This window comes from Zea mays, chromosome 1 (assembly GCF_902167145.1).
Source record: "Zea mays cultivar B73 chromosome 1, Zm-B73-REFERENCE-NAM-5.0, whole genome shotgun sequence".
NCBI classification, from domain to species: domain Eukaryota; kingdom Viridiplantae; phylum Streptophyta; class Magnoliopsida; order Poales; family Poaceae; genus Zea; species Zea mays.
The window spans coordinates 295072561-295092285 of record NC_050096.1 but is presented as its reverse complement, the minus strand read 5'-3'; the positions used below and the strand labels follow the sequence as shown (position 1 = coordinate 295092285).

The 19725-nt window shown below is 48.9% G+C and overlaps 1 protein-coding gene across 5 annotated transcripts in view; it reads left to right on the top strand.

Annotated features, from left to right (window-relative positions):
- The window catches only part of LOC541855 (indole-3-glycerol phosphate lyase 1), a 23321-nt gene extending 4017 nt beyond the window's left edge, over positions 1-19304 (top strand). The window contains exons 6-9 of one of the 5 annotated variants that reach the window (XM_035960864.1): positions 89-166; positions 277-336; positions 431-593; positions 18984-19304. In XM_035960864.1, coding sequence (XP_035816757.1) covers positions 89-166; positions 277-336; positions 431-565 — 273 coding nt within the window. In that variant the 3' untranslated portion in view covers positions 566-593; positions 18984-19304. The other 4 variants (XM_035960863.1, XM_035960862.1, NM_001111532.2 and 1 more) reach the window with 4 other exon arrangements.
- The last annotated feature ends 421 nt before the right edge of the window (positions 19305-19725 follow it).

Sequence of the window (19725 nt, the reverse complement as noted above, 5' to 3'; positions counted from 1 at the left end):
GCCTTTCTGTTTCACCATCATTTTTAGACTTAAGACCTTGAATATATATTTAAGGTTTAGTGGCATTACTAACCTGTGTGTTATGCAGGTGAGCGCTGTAGGGGTTACAGGTGCACGCTCAAATGTAAACTTACGTGTAGAACACCTTCTTAGGGAGATCAAGAAGGTTAGTAAACTATAACCTGTTTGTCATCAGTAAAGAGTGAACGAGTTTTAATGCACCAGCATGTCTAGAGAAATTTGCGTCCAAGAATGGTTATCTTCCTGGCTTTACAGGTTACAGACAAACCGGTAGCTGTTGGTTTCGGTGTATCGACTCCAGAGCATGTGAAACAGGTGGACCAGGCTTTCTCCTAACTTTCTTGTTATGCATGAGGTCTGTCTAATGGTATACGTGTTACACCCTTTTGATACCTTGATTGGTAAGCAGATCGTGGGCTGGGGAGCGGACGGTGTGATTGTTGGCAGTGCGATTGTGAAGCAGTTGTGTGAGGCTGCTACTCCTGAAGAGGGTCTGGAAAGGCTCGAGGAGTACGCCAGGAGTATGAAGGCTGCTATGCCGTGAGCTGATCTCACTCCCCGTCACAGGCAAGGTAATTAGAACATGGTTTTAGCAATATTCTGGGCATGGGGTTGGCATCCATAACTCATCTAGTGCTGTACGGGTCGTTCTCCGGTGGTGAGAACGAAGTCTGGCTTTGCCTATAATAGAAAAGGGTTATAAACTGAGTTAGTGCGACATTTTGATGAAAAAGTGAGCGATTGCGAGATATCAGTTCATGCTTATTGGCAGATCCTTTTTTTGGCTGAAAGATTGAAATGTTAGGGATGAGGTTGCCCTGGCCTCTTGAGAGGATAGGAATAAGAGAGGATAAGTTCGTTATGATTTATATGGCTTTTCGCTTGAACCCCACCAGCTGGTGTCCATGGATGCGGGCAGAGCAGTGTCTGATTGGCTGCACTGAAAATGACATTACCTTCAGACAATTCGCCTTGCTCTCTTCTGGTTCTGGAGTACTACTTTCGAGGTCCGTCAGACTGGGTCACAAGATGATCCCAAACGGCCCCAGATGCTGGATTTTTGGACAACGGAAAGTCGATTCTGACCTCTGTTAATGTCGGCACTCATGGGTCATGACCAAGCCATGTTTATGGTCAAATCAGTCCCGGATGCTAACACGCTTCTCTAATCTCTACCTACGGAGACGACTTTTTCCGGTGCTTATCGTATCATTATCATGCATGTTACTGGTAGTAACATGTTGTCTGAACAGATTCTTTAGCTCTGTCATGGCAGCATGAAGTGTATCTGGATGCGAAGAAGCAGTGTTGGTATTGAACTGTCCATGTACGAGTTGTTTGTTGCTGTGCTTTGGCGGGGTGAACAGCTAGGATTGGATAGGCTCTAGTGCCAGCCGAGCCGCCAGGGCCCATGAAAAGTCAATTGTTTGTAGGATAAACATGTGCGTTTTGACTCCGGCGTCTGCTTGGGTTCTTATCGAAACATACGGCCTCGAACCTGGCACATGTTTGGGCTTCTAACTTCCACCTATAGCGTGCAAACGGAAATTGAAAAGGAATTTAATTACCTGGGCTGGTCTCATGTAGGGATGGCAGTGGGTAAGGTACCCAGTGGGTACACGAAGATACCCATACTCACTAGGAAAAAATTGACCCATATCCATACCCACTACTCATCATGGATACAAAATTACGTCATACACATGCCCACCATGGGTAGCGGGTACCCATCGGGTACTTATACCCATTAACATTACGATAGACATGATCATTTGAATCGCGATAATAAGTACCAGCATAACAAATGTATCGAACACAACATAATTTTATCACAGGTTCAACAATATTCAACATTAAATGGCAACATCATGCCTTCAAATCACGCAAAACATAGCATTGATTCTTAGGGTTAGCAAATAGCGAGAGCAAATTCATTTTATATGAGACATATAAATCCGGACCCACGTGTTATATATTAGCGGGTTCCCCATCGGTTAGCGGGTATGGGGCAACAGAGAACATACCCACGCCCACCGTACCCGATGAGCATAACAAATGACCCAATAAAATACCCATTGGTATCAAAATCCGCCATACCCGTGCCCTAATAGGGTTTTTACCCATCAGGTTTCGGGTACCCATTGCCATCTCTAGTCTCATGTCGAGACCGACTCTAACCAACAGCGTGCAAACTAGGATTGGCAATGGGTCTGATTCAGCCGGTGAAGCAAAAAAACCGTTCAAGATCGTACCCATGAAATATGTCTAAATCCGTGCAATTCCAAACCCATACTCAAACCCATCGGGTTTCGGATCATCCGTAGGTCTTTAATTAGTTTACACTTTTAAACAGTAATTCAACTATAAGTAATTAAATACAAGTAACAATTAAGTTATATTGGTGGGATTTAAGCTGTCTCACGTTGATAAGTAACAAAACATTTACTTATTCAAAATAATTACTATTATATCTTAATTAATTTTATGCAAAAATAAAGAATAAACTAAATTTTGGATCGGACGTGGGTCACCCACGGATTGAAATGAAAACATGCACTCACATCCGTGGAACTTCGGATCGATGCGGGTGTATTTGTTAGTCAAAATCTTCCCCCATATTCGATTCGTATCTGTCAGGTCGAGTATCCGTTAGTTCTCGAATTTACGGGTTAAATTGTGATCCTTGGTGCAAAGTGCGAGCGAGCCTTATTTTTTCCGTGGAAAGGATTCAATGGACGTGGTTTTTTTTTTGGACGAGACGGAAATCTCAATCAGGCAAAAACAAGGATATCCCTCCGTTCGGAAACCGGAAAGGGGTGGAGCATCCAAGAAAGAATCTATACCTGCACTTTGTGTCATGTCACTAGTCACTAGTGCGCGCGCAAAAGGGTATATGACAAGTTGCAGTAAAATCGACCGTGTCCACGTCAAGTTGCAGTCGATTCGTGATCCGCGTCTTTTAGGCAGGGGCGGATCTAGATAAAATAAGCATTCCATTAAATTATAGTATCACCAATCTATTTAAGTGCTAACAAAACTACATTTTAATGGAGATTACTAAAATTCATTGGTGTCACGTGACACCACAAAAATAGGCTGGATCCGCTCCTGCTTTTAGGTTGGTGCCAACGCGGGCGTTAAATTTAGCTCCCAAAACAAAGATATGTATGTATGCTTTATTCATCACTTAGGGTGATAGTCCATCACCCCGACCACCTTGGCCCGCGCGTCCGCCCGACCGACCGCGTTTCCACGGGGCTCCGCCCTAGTTACATGTTGGCTTCTCCCCACCCATGGTTCACTTTGCGCCACGCGTCGACTCTATTGGCACGCGCATTACGTCATTTACCCTTTCGTTTCAGACATGACTTACAGTGTATATTAAGTCAGTTTGTAGAAAAATATTAAGTTGTTATTGTTTTCAGTAATTTTGGGGGGTTTGTTCAAACATTTTCTTATATCATTGATTCAGTCATTCTAGAAAATATTAAGTCATTTTAGGCTACATTAAATCATCACTAACCATCAATGGCTTGGTCGGTCGATTGAGCGGGCGCGGGGGAGATGGCTCGATGGGGACGGGCGGGTGGGCGCGCAAGGTGGTTCAAACATTCCATCACCCTATGTGATGAATAGATCTGCCATATCTCTATCTCTATTACTTATTAAGGCTACAATAGTAGTCGGCCATTCCGCGTTCTGCTCATTCCGTGTTCTGCCTTTCCGATTCCCTCCTCCCCGCGCACAGCCATTCCCATGTTCTGCCACCATTCTATATCTGTCATTCTCATTCCCCCTCCCCGCAAAGCCCATTTCCATTCTCATTCCCCCGTACAACCGACGCCTAGCTAAAATTAAAAAAATACACATGGCCCCAAAGGGATTCGAACCCACGACCTCTCAAGTAAATGCTAGCGGTAGCTACCACTACACCACATGTGTGTTTATGTTTACAGCTATAACAGAAAACACATCTACTATATCTCTCCCCAAGCCCACCTGCTACACTTGCACAATGCGTAGTAGTAGATAAGTATCACCGAGATTCTTGAATTATATTTTTGGATGAAGGGAGTAGTATTTAAAGAAGAGACTTGCATTCAATTTCTTTTGTTTGAATAATATTTTCAACTTAAATTTTTTTTGCATGCGTGACATTTATTCTTCGTAATATTTTTTTCATGGATCTGACTTGTGAGTCATTTTTATAAACCAACGCCAAACATGAATTCATGTTTCTTATTTGAAAACCACGAACAAACACCATTAGCAGGAGGCACTCGCGTTAGGGGTCGCTCATCGACGACAAGAAGAAACTTGGCGACTGCCAGTTCGACCTCTAGAAACAGTCCTACGTGACCACATGTGCCGCTATGTACGACAAGCTTCGGCGCAGCCGCCGCTTGGACGCGGTGCAGAGCGGCTGCTCCGTGTTGTCCATCGTCAAGCAGGGGGACCTCATGGTCGTCGCCAATGTCGGCGACTCTTGGGTTGTTCTGGGCACCACATTCGATGACGACGCCATCACGTCGTCCAGCTCATCGTCCACCTAAAGCCCAACCTGCCACGTAAGTCGCTACTGACTGGCCATGAATTTTTGTGCGCTGAGACGATAGCCGTTGCTGACGTTGTATGAGTATCCTCGAACACGATGTATGTAGAGGAGTAGCGCATCCGGTGGTACAACGGCCAGGGGTACTACCTTGCTGATGAGCCCGGGGTGCACTTCGTTTTACAGCCCAGCCAAGAGTCATCAATACTCGGTATGTCGCGCGCGTTCGACGACTACTATATCAAGGACTGTGGCGTCATCTTGGCGCTAGAGGTGACGCATGGGAGGACCGACAACAATGACCAGTTTGTCATCCTCGCCACCGTTGAGGTAGCTTTTGTGCCGACTTGCCTTTAATTCTTTTCGCAAACACACACTTGACTTTTTGTTTAAGCAAAAGCGTATGGTGGTACGTGTCTGATGACTAACGATGTACGAGGAAATTTCTTCCGGTATGTGTGAAACGTGCTCTCCAATGATGAGACCATGCAAATCGTAATATATATCGAAGTCTGCATGATACTGATGGTTGCAATGTAGTGGTGAAACAGATAGATTGTAAATAACAAAATTTATGTAAGACCATAATCACAAATTGGTTATAAAACATTTTCTCATAACGATATAACACACATTTTGTATATAAGTTATCGTAGTATACTGATATTATATATTCCCGTTGCAACGCACGGACATTCAGCTAGTTACTTATTAAGACTGCAATAGTAGTCGGCCATTCCGCGTTCTGCCCATTCCGTGTTCTACCTTTCCGATTCCCTCCTCCCGCGCTACCCATTCTGTGTTCTCCCTTTCCGATTCCCTCCTCCCGCGCACAGTCCATTCCCATGTTCTGCCACCATTCTATCATTCTCATTCCCCCTCCCCGCAAAGTCTATTCCCATTCCCCCGTACAACCGACGCCTAGCTAAAATTTAAAAAAAATACACATGCACATGCCCCCAAGGAGATTCGAACCCACGACCTCTCAAATAAATGCTAGCAGTAGGTACCACTACACCACATGTGTGTTTATGTCTACATCTATAATAGAAAACACATCTACTACATCTCTCCCCAAGTCCACCTGCTATCCTTGCACAATGCGTGATAGTAGATAAGTGTCACCAAGATTCTTGAATTATATTTTTGGATGGAGGGAGTAGTATTTAAAGAAGAGTCTTACATGCAATTTCTTTTGTTTGAATAATGTTTTCAACTTAAATTCCTTTTTTGCATACGTGACATTTATTCTTCGTAATATTTTTTTCCATGGATCTAACTTGTGAGTCATTTTTATAAACCAACGCCAAACATGAATCCATATTTCTTACTTGAAAACCCCAAACAAACACCATTAGCAGGAGGCACTCGCGTTGGGGTCGCTCATCGACGACAAGAAGAAACTTGGCGACTGCCAGTTCGACCTCTAGAAACAGTCCTACGTGGCCGCATGTGCCGCTATGTACGACAAGCTCCGGCGCAGGCGTCGCTTGGACGCGGTGCAGAGCGGCTGCTCCGCGCTGTCCATCGTCAAGCAGGGGACCTCATGGTCGTCGCCAACGTCGGCGACTCTCGGGTTGTTCTGGGCACCACATTCGACGACGACGCCATCACGTCGTCCAGCTCATTGTCCACCTGAAGCCCAACCTGCCACGTAAGTCGCTACTGACTGGCCATGAATTCTTGTGCGCTGAGACGATGGTCGTTGCTGACGTTGTATGAGTGTCCTCGAACACGATGTATGTAGAGGAGTAGCGCATCCGGTGGTGCAGCGGTCAGGGGTACTACCTTGCTGATGAGCCCGGGGTGCACTTTGTTTTACAGTCCAACCAAGAGTCATCAGTACTCGGTATGTCGCGCGCGTTCGACGACTACTATATCGAGGACTGTGGCGTCATCTTGGCGCCAAAGGTGACGTAGAGGAGGACCGACAACAATGATCAGTTCGTCATCCTCGCCACCATTGGGGTAGCTTTTGTGCCGGCTTGCCTTTATTTCTCTTCGCAAACACACACTTGCCTTTTTGTTTAAGCAAAAGCGTATGGTGGTACGTGTCTGATGACTAACGATGTACGAGGGAATTTCTTCCGGTATGTGTGAAACGTGCTCTCCAATGAATGAGACCATGAAAATCGTGACATATATCGAAGTCTGCATGATACTGATGTTTGCAATGTAGTGATGAAACTGATAGATTATAAATAACAAAATTTATGTATGGCCAGAATCATAAATTGATTATGAAACATTTTCTCATAACGGTATAACACACATTTTGTATATAAGTTATCATAATATACTGGTATTATATATTCCCGTTGCAACGCACGGGCATTCAGCTAGTATATCTATATATATATTATGGACACAAAGAAATATGCTTATCTTTATGATTATCCCTAGGGTATATTTCTAATAGTTAGCATCATATTTGTAGTATATTTTAAAGAATGAATGAAGCTTTTGCACTTCTTAGAGCATGTTTGAATCCATCAAGCAACTCGTTTGTCAGCTAATTTTAGCACCTTGGACTCTAAACGAGAGGGTTGTCAAATTGTTTGCCCATTAGCTATTTAACCTGGCTAATATGTACTAATAGATCGTTTCTTTCCTTTCTATCCTGCCTAATTGTTTGTCATTCGGGAGTAAACAGAGTATTTACTGTGTTTTAGATGTCTATTAGCTAAGACTCTAAATGAAAGGGAATTAGGCTTACACCTATTTCCTAAATGATTTTGGTGGTTGAAGTGCCCAACACAAATAATTGGACTAACTAGTTTGCTCTAGTCTATAAGTTCTACAGGTGCCAAAGGTTCACAAAAAGCCAATAAAAAGACCAAGAAAAAGGGTTCAATAAAAAGAGCAAGGGATAACCGAAGTGTGCCCTGGTCTGGCGCACCGGACTGTCCGGTGTGCCACCGGACAGTGTCCGGTGCACCAGGGGGCTCCAAGCCCAACTCATCACCTTCGGGAATTCTCAGAGGCGCTTCGCTATAATTCATCGGACTGTCCGATGCCCCAGAGGAGAGCGACTCTGAACTCGCCAGCTTCGGATTTCCGCTCCGCTAAAATTCACCGGACATGTCCGGTGCACACCGGACTGTCCGGTGAGCCAGCGGAGCAACGGCTACTTCGTGCGCAACGGTCGACTGCAACGCATTAAATGCGCGCCTGCGCGCGCAGAGGTTAGAGCACGCGCGGGTGGCACACCGGACAGTCTACAGGACTTGTCCGGTGCGCCACCGGACAACCAGGCGGGCCCACAAGACAGAGCTCCAACGGTCGAACCTCTAACGGTCGGGTGACGTGGCTGGCGCACCGGACACTGTCCGGTGGCACACCGGACTGTCCGGTGCGCCATGCGACAGCAGCCTCCACCAAACGGCTAGTTGTAGCATCCCAAAAATCCTAACCCAGGTTTGAAACCCTAATCTACCCTTTCCCCTCTTTTCATCCTCTAATTCCAAGAACTCCCCTAGATTTTCTTTCATCATATGCATACACTTTGTTTGATCACAAGCACCTCACTTAGATTCTATTTTCTAACACCTAGACTATCTACAAAATAAATTGTTCAAAAGAAAAAGATGCAAAAAAGGGAAACATGAATTAGAAAGTAAAAAGAAAAAGAGAAAAACCCTCCCCTCCCCCTGCTGGGCCGACTCCCGGCCCAAACCCGCGGCCTCTCCCCCCCTCGCGCCCGCACTCCCCCTCTCTCGGCCCATCTCCGGCCTGCCTCCGCGCGCGCGCCAGCCCGCTCCACACCCCGCCTCCCTCTCTCTGACAAAGCGTCCCCACCTGTCAGCCGCCCTCTCTCTCTCGCGCGCTCGCTCCCTCTGGCAGAGTGGCCCCGCTTGTCAGTTGCTTCGTCGTCCTTCCGCCGTCCCTTCACCGCAGTCACCTCCGGCCATCGCCTCCGTCCTCCCCTTCGTCTTCTCGCCGCACAGGGAAGTTTGGCACCGCTCCGTCCCCCCCTCCCCTTGACCAGCGTCCTCGTCGGTACCGCCCCGCCGTGGTGTCCCCTCGGCGGCGCTGTGCGGCATTTATGGGCGGCACTGTGTAGCTCGCCGGAGCCAAGAAGCTCCACCGCCCCCCCTTCCCTCGCGCGCCTATATAAGGCTCGCCCCGAGCTCCTTCTTCCTCGCACTAGCCTCGGCCATCCCTCTCCTCCCCTCCCCCGAGCACAATTCGCGAAGCGCCGTCGTCGTCCTCCTCTCCGGTGAGTCCTTTCCCCCTCCTCCCTCTCCCTCTCTGTTGGTCCAGCGAGAAATTAAGTGAGCCGAGCAGCTCCCTCACGAGGCCACGAACCCGAAGCACCACTTCCCAGCCCCCGTCCCCCACCCAGAGCCCACCGGCGGCGATCCCCGCCGCGGAACTCCGCCCCCTCCCCGTGGGCAGCCCCCTCCCAACCCTCTCCGGCCGAATTGAGCCTACCCTTAGAATCGCCAGCCTCCGCCCGTGCTAAACCACCCTCCCTTGGACCGAGAACCGGGCCACCGGCGGCAAGCATCTGTCAAGCTCACCGGCGACCGGCCCTTCTCCCTTGCTCGGCCGGTTCGCCACGCCGTCTGGCCGCAACGCCGTCCCCCCTGCTCTCGCTGGCAAGTGGGCCCGCAGCAACGCTGTCACCCTCGCGCGTAGCGCTGTCTCCCCCTCGCTCTTGGGCCGCCGCTGGGCCGTAAGCGCTCTCGCGCGCGCGCTCGCGCCCGGGGTGGGCCAAAAACCTTGTCCCCAGCCCAGGAAAGGAGAAATCCCTTTTCTTTTTCCTTTTCCACCCTTTTTCCCATTTAAGTAGTTTTCTCAATATTTTATGCACCAAAAATTATCAAAAAGGATTTCCAAGGTTACATACAATAATGATGTTAGAAAATGACACACTATAATTGGTAAACCACTGTTGATGTATTGTTTTATTGCCTGTTTCCTAGAAGAAGCAGGGACCGCAGATCCGGATCCCATAGCTCCGGAAGAAGGGCCGGAGCCCGAACTTCCGGAAGTAGATCTTCTGTGCCAGGAGAGCTTCAACGAAGGCAAGTCCATCCTTCCCTTGATGCATAAATTACCTATTCTCTCTACCGCTGCCTAGGCCGGGAACTATGGGGGAATATTGCATTGTGAGTGAGAGATGGCCCGCATTAACATATACATTCTGGATACGAAATGTGGATTGGGAAGAAGGGCAATGTGTTTCTCTAAATAAAGTCTCTTTTTGAAAAGTTTTGTGATGAAGGGTACTCACCCTCATCACCCTGGGAGTGGGATGATCAGGGACTCCCTGGTTTAGGGGAGGGCCTAAGGTGTTGGCTCAGCTGGTTTAGGCGTGAGCAGAAGGATTGTCCCCTCATATAAGGACCGGCTTGTCATTTTCACTACCTGTACTCCTTTATCGTACAACCACTCGAGACTGTGTGGGCAGTCACTCAATCCGAACTCGTGCGGTCCAACCCCAGGGTTAAGAAGGCTGGGGAGCACCAGGAGGATAAGGAGGGGGAAAGTTTTGTCCGGTTTGGACATGGTGGTGACCTGACTCCTTTCGGATAACCGTTAAGGTTAGGACGTACGAGTAAGGAAAGAGATCCGGCATTCGGGTCTCGCGACGGTGAGATCGCAGAAACCGGGCTAGTGGGTAAAGTGTACCCCCTCTGCGCAGAGTTGAAACCTATTCGAATAGTCCGTGTCCACTGGTATGGACGAGTCTGGTATGGTATGGCAATTAGAACTTTTTCTATGAGTTTCATGAAAAGGGGAATGTGTGAATAAATAGGTGTTAAGAAAGAAACTGAGGCCATGGGAGCGGGAAGCTCAGTGGCGGTTGAGTTTTTGGTTATTTTTAAGACTATGGGAAAAACCTTCAAGTAACTGCCTTTCTCTAAGAAAATGATGAGTGACCACAACTCCACCGAATTGAGCATGTATATCATAGGTCTCTTTCTCTCTACGGGAGCGGGCTGGGCTTGCGGAATACCTAGTGTATTCACCCAGATTTATTTATGTTTTTCAGCAGCCGAGGACTTCTTTACTGCTATGCTTGATTAAAAGGGCTGTGTCTGCACCCAGTTCTGCCTGTGGCTTGGGCTAGTATATTTTCCTATTGCGTTTCTTAATTTGGCTCTCTCGAGCTTGTACCCCGGTATTGTAATAATTTTTATCTAAACTCTGTGCTATTTGAAGTAAGGAATGTGTTTACTAGCCTCCTGGGACTAGTAATTGTATCACATTTGAGTCCCAAAGGATCGGGACGCTTCAGGTGGTATCAGAGCCATAGGACTGGCCGTAGGACGCAGCCCTGACCTTGAAAAACTTGCCCTAAAAAGAAAATACCTCTTACCCCAAGAAAAGTTTTCTCTTCTCTTCCCCGATTTTAACAAGACCCTTCTTTTCCTATTCCAGATGGAAGACTCTCTGGCCATTAGGACATCCTACTGCTCAGAGGTGGAAGGGTTCCCGCATCTCTTGCGAAGTTGTGCGCTTCGCATGGGAATCCGCAAAAGCCGGAATACGTCTGGACGGAGCATATCGAAGGCGGAATAGAGAAATGCTCTATGGCAGTCTACCTGGGAGAAAGCCGAAACTATCCAAACCATCCTTCCTTCCAAGTCACTGTTACCGGATACCGTTTCCCCGATACTTGCCAAAATGTTGCCCGAAAAGCCCTCCGACAACTGTGTCAGAACTACAACAAAGTGATCTTTGAAACCTCCCTTCGCTACTTTCCACCCAGCAACAAGAATACCCCCACCTGGAGGAAAAGACTTCAGGCCCTATCAGGAGGAGATCCTATTGAGAATGATCCCACCATTGTCTACATGACCGGATACCTTCACACCCTTGACAACCAATATGATGACCTCGCCCTCCACTGCACCTCCCTAACCTCCCGGGTGGAAAGCCTGGAGCAAAAAGTCAGGGAACTTTCAGAAGAAAAGGCGTCCCTTCAAGAGAGCCTCTCAATAGCTGAAGGCGAAGAAACCAATACCCGGGAAGCCTATCGCACCCTAAAAATGGACTATGACAAGAAACTGAAGAAGCTCGCCCCCGCAAGGAAAATTCGCAAGAAGACCAAAAGTCAAGGATGTCAGACTGAGCAGAAGGAAGAAAACCCTCCAAGGAACCCGTCCGACACCGAAGAGATGTCCCTGGCCAGCCTTGATGACCTTCTCAAGGAATTTGGGGACACCTTAGAGAAGGAGTACGGGAGTACCCTAGATAGCACTCGTGTGTGATGAGCTTGTGGTAGCAGGGTGTTGTGTTATGTAATGGCTTGATGTAATGAATAAAATAACTAGTAAAAAAATGGCATGTGCATAATAGTAACTCTCTTCCCATGGCAGATGGCTTCGGATAGAACCACGCCTACCGCCTCCGGGATTGGAGCAAGACTTCCTCTAGGAGCTGAAGGAGAGGCTGGCGGAGAAGGGGCTGAAACCCACCTCCCCGCACCTCCGGAACTACCACTAGACCTAGCCCAAGTTCTAGCCAATCAAACCCGACTCATTGAAGTCCTCACTCGAAGTCTGGAAAACCAGCGCCCAGGCTGTGGAAGGCCACAGGACAGGATGGGAGAATTTTTTAGACTCAAGCCTCCCACGTTCGCGGGGTCCAGCAATCCCCTCGATGCAGATGACTGGCTTCGCACGATCAAGAGGAAGTTGGAAGCCATCGCTTGTCCCGAGAATCAGCGTGTTCAACTGGCAGCTCATCAGCTTTCAGGAATGGCTTTAGCATGGTGGGACACTTTCAGTGAAGCCGTCAGAGATGCTACCTGGGTAGAATTCGAAGCAGCTTTCCGTGAACACCACGTACCCCAGGGGATAGTTCAACTCAAGGAGGATGAATTCCAGGAGTTAACTCAAGGCGGAAGGACAGTCAGTGAGTATGTGCACAAGTTCACAGAGCTGGCCCGCTACGCGCCCGAGGATGTCAGCACCGAGGCCAAAAAAATGGCCCGTTTTCTGAAAGGATTAAGACCCGAGCTTAAGACCATCCTCGCCAGCCAAGACTTCCACAAGCTTCTCTCACCTCTCCAACAAAGCTATCCAAGTGGAAAGGGCAAAAGAGGAAGAAAAAGGGCACATCAAGAGGAAATTCCAAGTCCTCCGAGCGCAACAGCAAGAACGTCACCAGAGAGCTCGACCCTTTGGGCTTCCACCCAGGGGACCAAGCTTCAATAAACCATCTGGACCCACTCCATCACGCTACAGTCAACAGAGTCAGAGCTCCCTTCAGGCACCTTCCGTTGCAAGCAACCAGCCACCAGCAAACGCCTGTTGGCACTGCGGAGACCCCAGTCACTTCAAGAACAACTGCCCTCAGTTGAAGGCACCCGGACCAACCTACTCCAATTCGGTGAATGGCCCCAAGATTCCATCGGCACCTACCTCCAAGGCACTTCCTTCAAACAGCCAGCAGAGCAGGACTCAGTATCAGGGCAGAGCCTGGGTCAACCACGTCGACGCTCAAGAAGCTCAGCAAGCCCCGGGAGTAGTGCTCGGTGAGTTCCTTGTTGAATTTACTCCCGCTACTGTGCTTTTTGATTCGGGAGCATCCCATTCTTTTATAGCCGCCAAGTTTGTGGAAAATCATGACATCCCCTCTACACCCCTGGCTATCCCTTTGGTCACCCGGACCCCGGGATCAGACCTCCTGTGCAAACTCAGGTGCTCCCAAGTCAGAATTCTCTTAAGTGGGGTAGTGTTCCTAGCAGACTTAACCATCTTGCCATCCCAAGGAATTGATGTAATCCTAGGGATGGACTGGCTAGCTAAGCACAAGGGTATCATCAGTTGCGCAAGCAAGACTGTCCTCCTCACAGATCACCAAGGAAAGGCAGTTTCCTGTCAAGCCCAACCGCCCGCAAACGATCCAATGATGTTTAATCTAACAGCAGAGAGCATGTCTGTAATCAAGGAGTTTGAGGATGTATTTCCGGAAGAGTTGCCCGGGATGCCACCAGAAAGAGGAGTAGAGTTCTATATAGATCTCATTCCCGGCACTGCGCCCATCGCAAAGAGACCATACCGCATGACCCCCACTGAATTGGCAGAATTGAAACTTCAGATTTCAGAACTACAGCAAAAAGGGTACATCCGTCCCAGTTTGTCTCCCTGGGGAGCACCCGTTCTTTTCGTTACCAAAAAGGATGGAAGTATGAGGATGTGTATTGATTATCGATCCTTGAACGAAGTTACAATCAAGAATAAGTACCCTCTCCCTCGAATCGATGACCTCTTCGACCAACTACAGGGAGCCAAATACTTCTCCAAGATAGACCTCAGGTCAGGGTATCACCAACTAAGGATTAAGGAAGCAGACATTCAGAAAACTGCATTCGTCACCAGATACGGGCAATATGAATTCACAGTGATGTCATTTGGGCTAACGAACGCACCCGCCTTTTTCATGAACCTCATGAATAAGGTATTTATGGAAGAATTGGATAAGTTTGTCGTGGTCTTTATCGACGACATCCTCATATATTCCAAGAGTCGCAAGGACCATGAGCATCACCTTCAAATCGTCCTCGGAAGACTCAGAGCACATCAACTTTATGCTAAACTCAGCAAGTGTGAGTTCTGGTTAGAGAAGATAGCTTTCCTGGGGCATATCTTGACTGCAGAAGGGATAGAAGTGGACCCATCCAAGGTAGAAGCTGTTTCAAATTGGAAGCAACCATCCAACGTCAGTGAAGTACGAAGCTTTCTGGGAATGGCAGGGTATTATCGCCGCTTTATCAAGGGATTCTCCAGCATAGCAAAACCCATGACCGAACTTCTCAAAAAGGACAATAAGTTTGTGTGGACCCCCAAATGTGAGGAAAGTTTCCAAATCATCAAGGAGAAGCTTACAACCGCACCAGTTCTGACTCTGCCAGATATACACCAGGATTTTGTCATCTTCTGTGATGCTTCCAAGCAAGGCTTAGGGTGTGTCTTAATGCAAAATGAGAAAGTCATTGCTTATGCATCCCACTTACTCAAGCCGCACGAGCAGAACTACCCTACCCACAATCTGGAATTGGCAGCCATAGTGCACGCCCTAAAAATATGGAGGCATTATCTGATCGGGAACAAATGCCACATCTTCACTGATCACAAGAGTCTAAAGTATATCTTCACGCAACCGGACCTCAACCTCCGTCAAAGAAGGTGGCTTGAATTGATCAAGGATTATGACCTCGAAATCCACTACCACCCCGGAAAGGCCAACGTGGTAGCAGACGCCCTCAGCCGAAAACCTTTCGGGGTTAAAGGAACAAACTTTCTGGAAGATTGGAAGAAAGAATCAGCTCAGCTGAATGCATGTCTGGGAGACAACGATAGCCTGGAAGTCAAGCCAAATCTAGAAGATCTCATATGCAAGGCTCAACGCCTGGACGCAGAGACAGCCAGGCTTATGGGAAGAGCTCGCAAGGAGCAACTCCCGGACCTTAGGACAGACGAGCAAGGAGTCCTCTGGTTCAAGAACCGCTTGTGTGTGCCAGTGGGAGAGGCACGAGAAACCCTGCTCAATGAAGCCCACAGCTCAGCTTACTCTATCCACCCAGGGACCACCAAAATGTACCTAGACCTCAAGGCCACATACTGGTGGAAAGGGATGAAGAAGGAAATAGCACAGTATGTGGCCCGATGTGACACCTGTCAGCGAACAAAGGCCGAACATCAGAAGCCTGCAGGCCTACTTCAACCCCTCCCAATACCCGAATGGAAGTGGGAAGAAATAGGCATGGATTTCGTAACCGGACTGCCCAGATCACAGAAAGGAAATGATTCCATATGGGTAATAATCGATCGTTTCACCAAGGTGGCCCACTTCGTTCCAGTAAAGACCACTTTTGGAGGAGCCGCCCTTGCCCGAATATACCTTAAAGAGATAGTCAGGCTACATGGCATTCCACGGAAGATAGTATCAGATAGAGGAACGCAGTTCACTTCAAAATTTTGGAAGGGCCTTCAGCAAGCAATGGGCACCAAGCTAGATTTCAGCACCGCTTATCATCCCCAGTCAGATGGTCAAACCGAAAGAGTCAACAAGGTCCTCGAAGATTTACTCAGAGCCTGCGTGTTAACTTTCGACAGAGATTGGGAGTCCAGTTTGCCGTACGCCGAATTCTCGTACAACAACAGCCATCAGGCCAGCATCAAGATGTCACCATTCGAAGCACTGTACGGAAGAAAATGCCAGACTCCCCTAATGTGGTCCAATGTGGGGGAAAGGACGCTAGAAGGACCCGACTTTGTTAAAGAGGCCAAAGAGAAAGTCGCTTTAATCCACATGAGGCTACTTGAAGCTCAGAGTCGACAGAAGAGTTACGTAGACAATAGACGAAGGGAACTCAGATTTGAGGAAGGAGATTTCGTTTATCTCAAGGTCTCCCCGATGCGTGGTGTCAAAAGGTTCCAAATGAAAGGAAAACTGGCACCACGTTTCGTCGGTCCCTACCCCGTCATTTCCCGAATAGGGCCCGCGACATACCGTCTTGAGCTACCAGAATCCATGTCAGATATTCACAATGTGTTCCATATGTCTCAACTCCGGAAATGCCTAAAGGTACCAGAAACCCGCATCGAGGCAGATGCAATTCAGATTCAAAAGGATCTCCAGTACCGGGAAAAGCCAGTAAAGATTCTCGACTCAGCAGTCAGAAGGACCCGCAACTCAGAAGTGAAACTCTGTAAGGTTCAGTGGAGCAGAGATGGAGAAGAGGAAGCCACCTGGGAAAGTGAGGACTCTCTGAGGAAGGAATACCCTTACCTTTTCTCGAGCCCCATCTGAATCCTGAGGGCGAGATTCCTTTAAGTGGGGTAGGTTTGTAGCATCCCAAAAATCCTAACCCAGGTTTGAAACCCTAATCTACCCTTTCCCCTCTTTTCATCCTCTAATTCCAAGAACTCCCCTAGATTTTCTTTCATCATATGCATACACTTTGTTTGATCACAAGCACCTCACTTAGATTCTATTTTCTAACACCTAGACTATCTACAAAATAAATTGTTCAAAAGAAAAAGATGCAAAAAAGGGAAATAGGAATTAGAAAGTAAAAAGAAAAAGAGAAAACCCCTCCCCTCCCCCTGCTGGGCCGACTCCCGGCCCAAACCCGCGGCCTCTCCCCCCTCGCGCCCGCACTCCCCCTCTCTTGGCCCATCTCCGGCCTGCCTCCGCGCGCGCGCCAGCCCGCTCCGCACCCCGCCTCCCTCTCTCTGGCAAAGCGTCCCCACCCGTCAGCCGCCCTCTCTCTCGCGCGCTCGCTCCCTCTGGCAGAGTGGCCCCGCTTGTCAGCTGCTTCGTCGTCCTTCCGCCGTCCCTTCACCGCAGTCACCTCCGGCCATCGCCTCCGTCCTCCCCTCCGTCTTCTCGCCGCACAGGGAAGTTTGGCACCGCTCCGTCCCCCCCTCCCCTTGACCAGCGTCCTCGCCGGTACCGCCCCACCGTGGTGTCCCCTCGGCGGCGCTGTGCGGCATTTATGGGCGGCACTGTGTAGCTCGCCGGAGCCAAGAAGCTCCATCGCCCCCCCTTCCCTCGCGCGCCTATATAAGGCTCGCCCCGAGCTCCTTCTTCCTCGCACCAGCCTCGGCCATCCCTCTCCTCCCCTCCCCCGAGCACAATTCGCGAAGCGCCGTCGTCGTCCTCCTCTCCGGTGAGTCCTTTCCCCCTCCTCCCTCTCCCTCTCCGTTGGTCCAGCGAGAAATTAAGTGAGCCGAGCAGCTCCCTCACGAGGCCACGAACCCGAAGCACCACTTCCCAGCCCCCGTCCCCCACCCAGAGCCCACCGGCGGCGATCCCCGCCGCGGAACTCCGCCCCCTCCCCGTGGGCAGCCCCCTCCCAACCCTCTCCGGCCGAATTGAGCCTACCCTTAGAATCGCCAGCCTCCGCCCGTGCTAAACCACCCTCCCTTGGACCGAGAACCGGGCCACCGGCGGCAAGCCGCTGTCAAGCTCACCGGCGACCGACCCTTCTCCCTCGCTCGGCCGGTTCGCCACGCCGTCTGGCCGCAACGCCGTCCCCCCCCCCCCCCCCGCTCTCGCTGGCAAGTGGGCCCGCAGCGACGTCGTCACCCTCGCGCGTAGCGCCGTCTCCCCCTCGCTCTTGGGCCGCCGCTGGGCCGTAAGCGCTCGCGCCCGGGGTGGGCCAAAAACCTTGTCCCCAGCCCAGGAAAGGAGAAATCCCTTTTCTTTTTCCTTTTCCACCCTTTTTCCCATTTAAGTAGTTTTCTCAATATTTTATGCACCAAAAATTATCAAAAAGGATTTCCAAGGTTACATACAATAATGATGCTAGAAAATGACACACTATAATTGGTAAACCACTGTTGATGTATTGTTTTATTGCCTGTTTCCTAGAAGAAGCGGGGACCGCAGATCCGGATCCCGTAGCTCCGGAAGAAGGGCCGGAGCCCGAACTTCCGGAAGTAGATCTTCTGTGCCAGGAGAGCTTCAACGAAGGCAAGTCCATCCTTCCCTTGATGCATAAATTACGTATTCTCTCTACCACTGCCTAGGCCGGGAACTATGGGGGAATATTGCATTGTGAGTGAGAGATGGCCCGCATTAACATATACATTCTGGATACGAAATATGGATTGGGAAGAAGGGCAATGTGTTTCTCCAAATAAAGTCTCTTTTTGAAAAGTTTTGCGATGAAGGGTACTCACCCTCATCACCCTGGGAGTGGGATGATCAGGGACTCCCTGGTTTAGGGGAGGGCCTAAGGTGTTGGCTCAGCTGGTTTAGGCGTGAGCAGAAGGATTGTCCCCTCATATAAGGACCGGCTTGTCATTTTCACTACCTTTACTCCTTTATCGTACAACCACTCGAGACTGTGTGGGCAGTCACTCAATCCGAACTCGTGCGGTCCAACCCTAGGGTTAAGAAGGCTGGGGAGCACCGGGAGGATAAGGAGGGGGAAAGTTTTGTCCGGTTTGGACATGGTGGTGGCCTGACTCCTTCCGGATAACCGTTAAGGTTAGGACGTACGAGTAAGGAAAGAGATCCGGCATTCGGGTCTCGCGACGGTGAGATCGCAGAAACCGGGCTAGTGGGTAAAGTATACCCCTCTGCGCAGAGTTGAAACCTATTCGAATAGTCCGTGTCCACTGGTATGGACGAGTCTGGTATGGTATGGCAATTAGAACTTTTTCTATGAGTTTCATGAAAAGGGGAATGTGTGAATAAATAGGTGTTAAGAAAGAAACTGAGGCCATGGGAGCGGGAAGCTCAGTGGCGGTTGAGTTTTTGGTTATTTTTAAGACTATGGGAAAAACCTTCAAGTAACTGTCTTTCTCTAAGAAAATGATGAGTGACCACAACTCCACCGAATTGAGCATGTATATCATAGGTCTCTTTCTCTCTACGGGAGCGGGCTGGGCTTGCGGAATACCTAGTGTATTCACCCAGATTTATTTATGTTTTTCAGCAGCCGAGGACTTCTTTACTGCTATGCTTGATTAAGAGGGCTGTGTCTGCACCCAGTTCTGTCTGTGGCTTGGGCTAGTATATTTTCCTACTGTGTTTCTTAATTTGGCTCTCTCGAGCTTGTACCCCGGTATTGTAATAATTTTTATCTAAACTCTGTGCTATTTGAAGTAAGGAATGTGTTTACTAGCCTCCTGGGACTAGTAATTGTATCACATTTGAGTCCCAAAGGATCGGGACGCTTCACTAGTTTGGTGGTTGGGGCTATAAATACCCCAACCACCCCCACATTCAAGTAATCTAAGTTTCCACCCTCCAACTACTTACAAGAGCTCTAGCATTCAATACAAGACACACCAAAGAGATCAAATCCTCTCCCAACTCCACACAAAACTTTAGTGATTAGAGAGTGATTTGTCGTGTTCATTTGAGCTCTTGCGCTTGAATCGCTTCTTTTCTTTCTCATTCTTTCTTGAGATCAAACTCACTTGTAATTGAGGCAAGAGACAACAATCTTGTGGTGGTCCTTGCGGGAACTTCGTGTTCCATTTGTTTGAGAAGAAGAAGCTCACTTGGTCCGAGGGACCGTTTGAGAGAGGGAAAGAGTTGAAAGAGACCCGGTCTTTGTGACCACCTCAACGGGGAGTATGTTTGCAAGAACCGAACCTCGGTAAAACAAATCCGTGTGTCACACTCTTTATTCATTTGCGATTTGTTTTACACCCTCTTTCTTGGACTCGGTT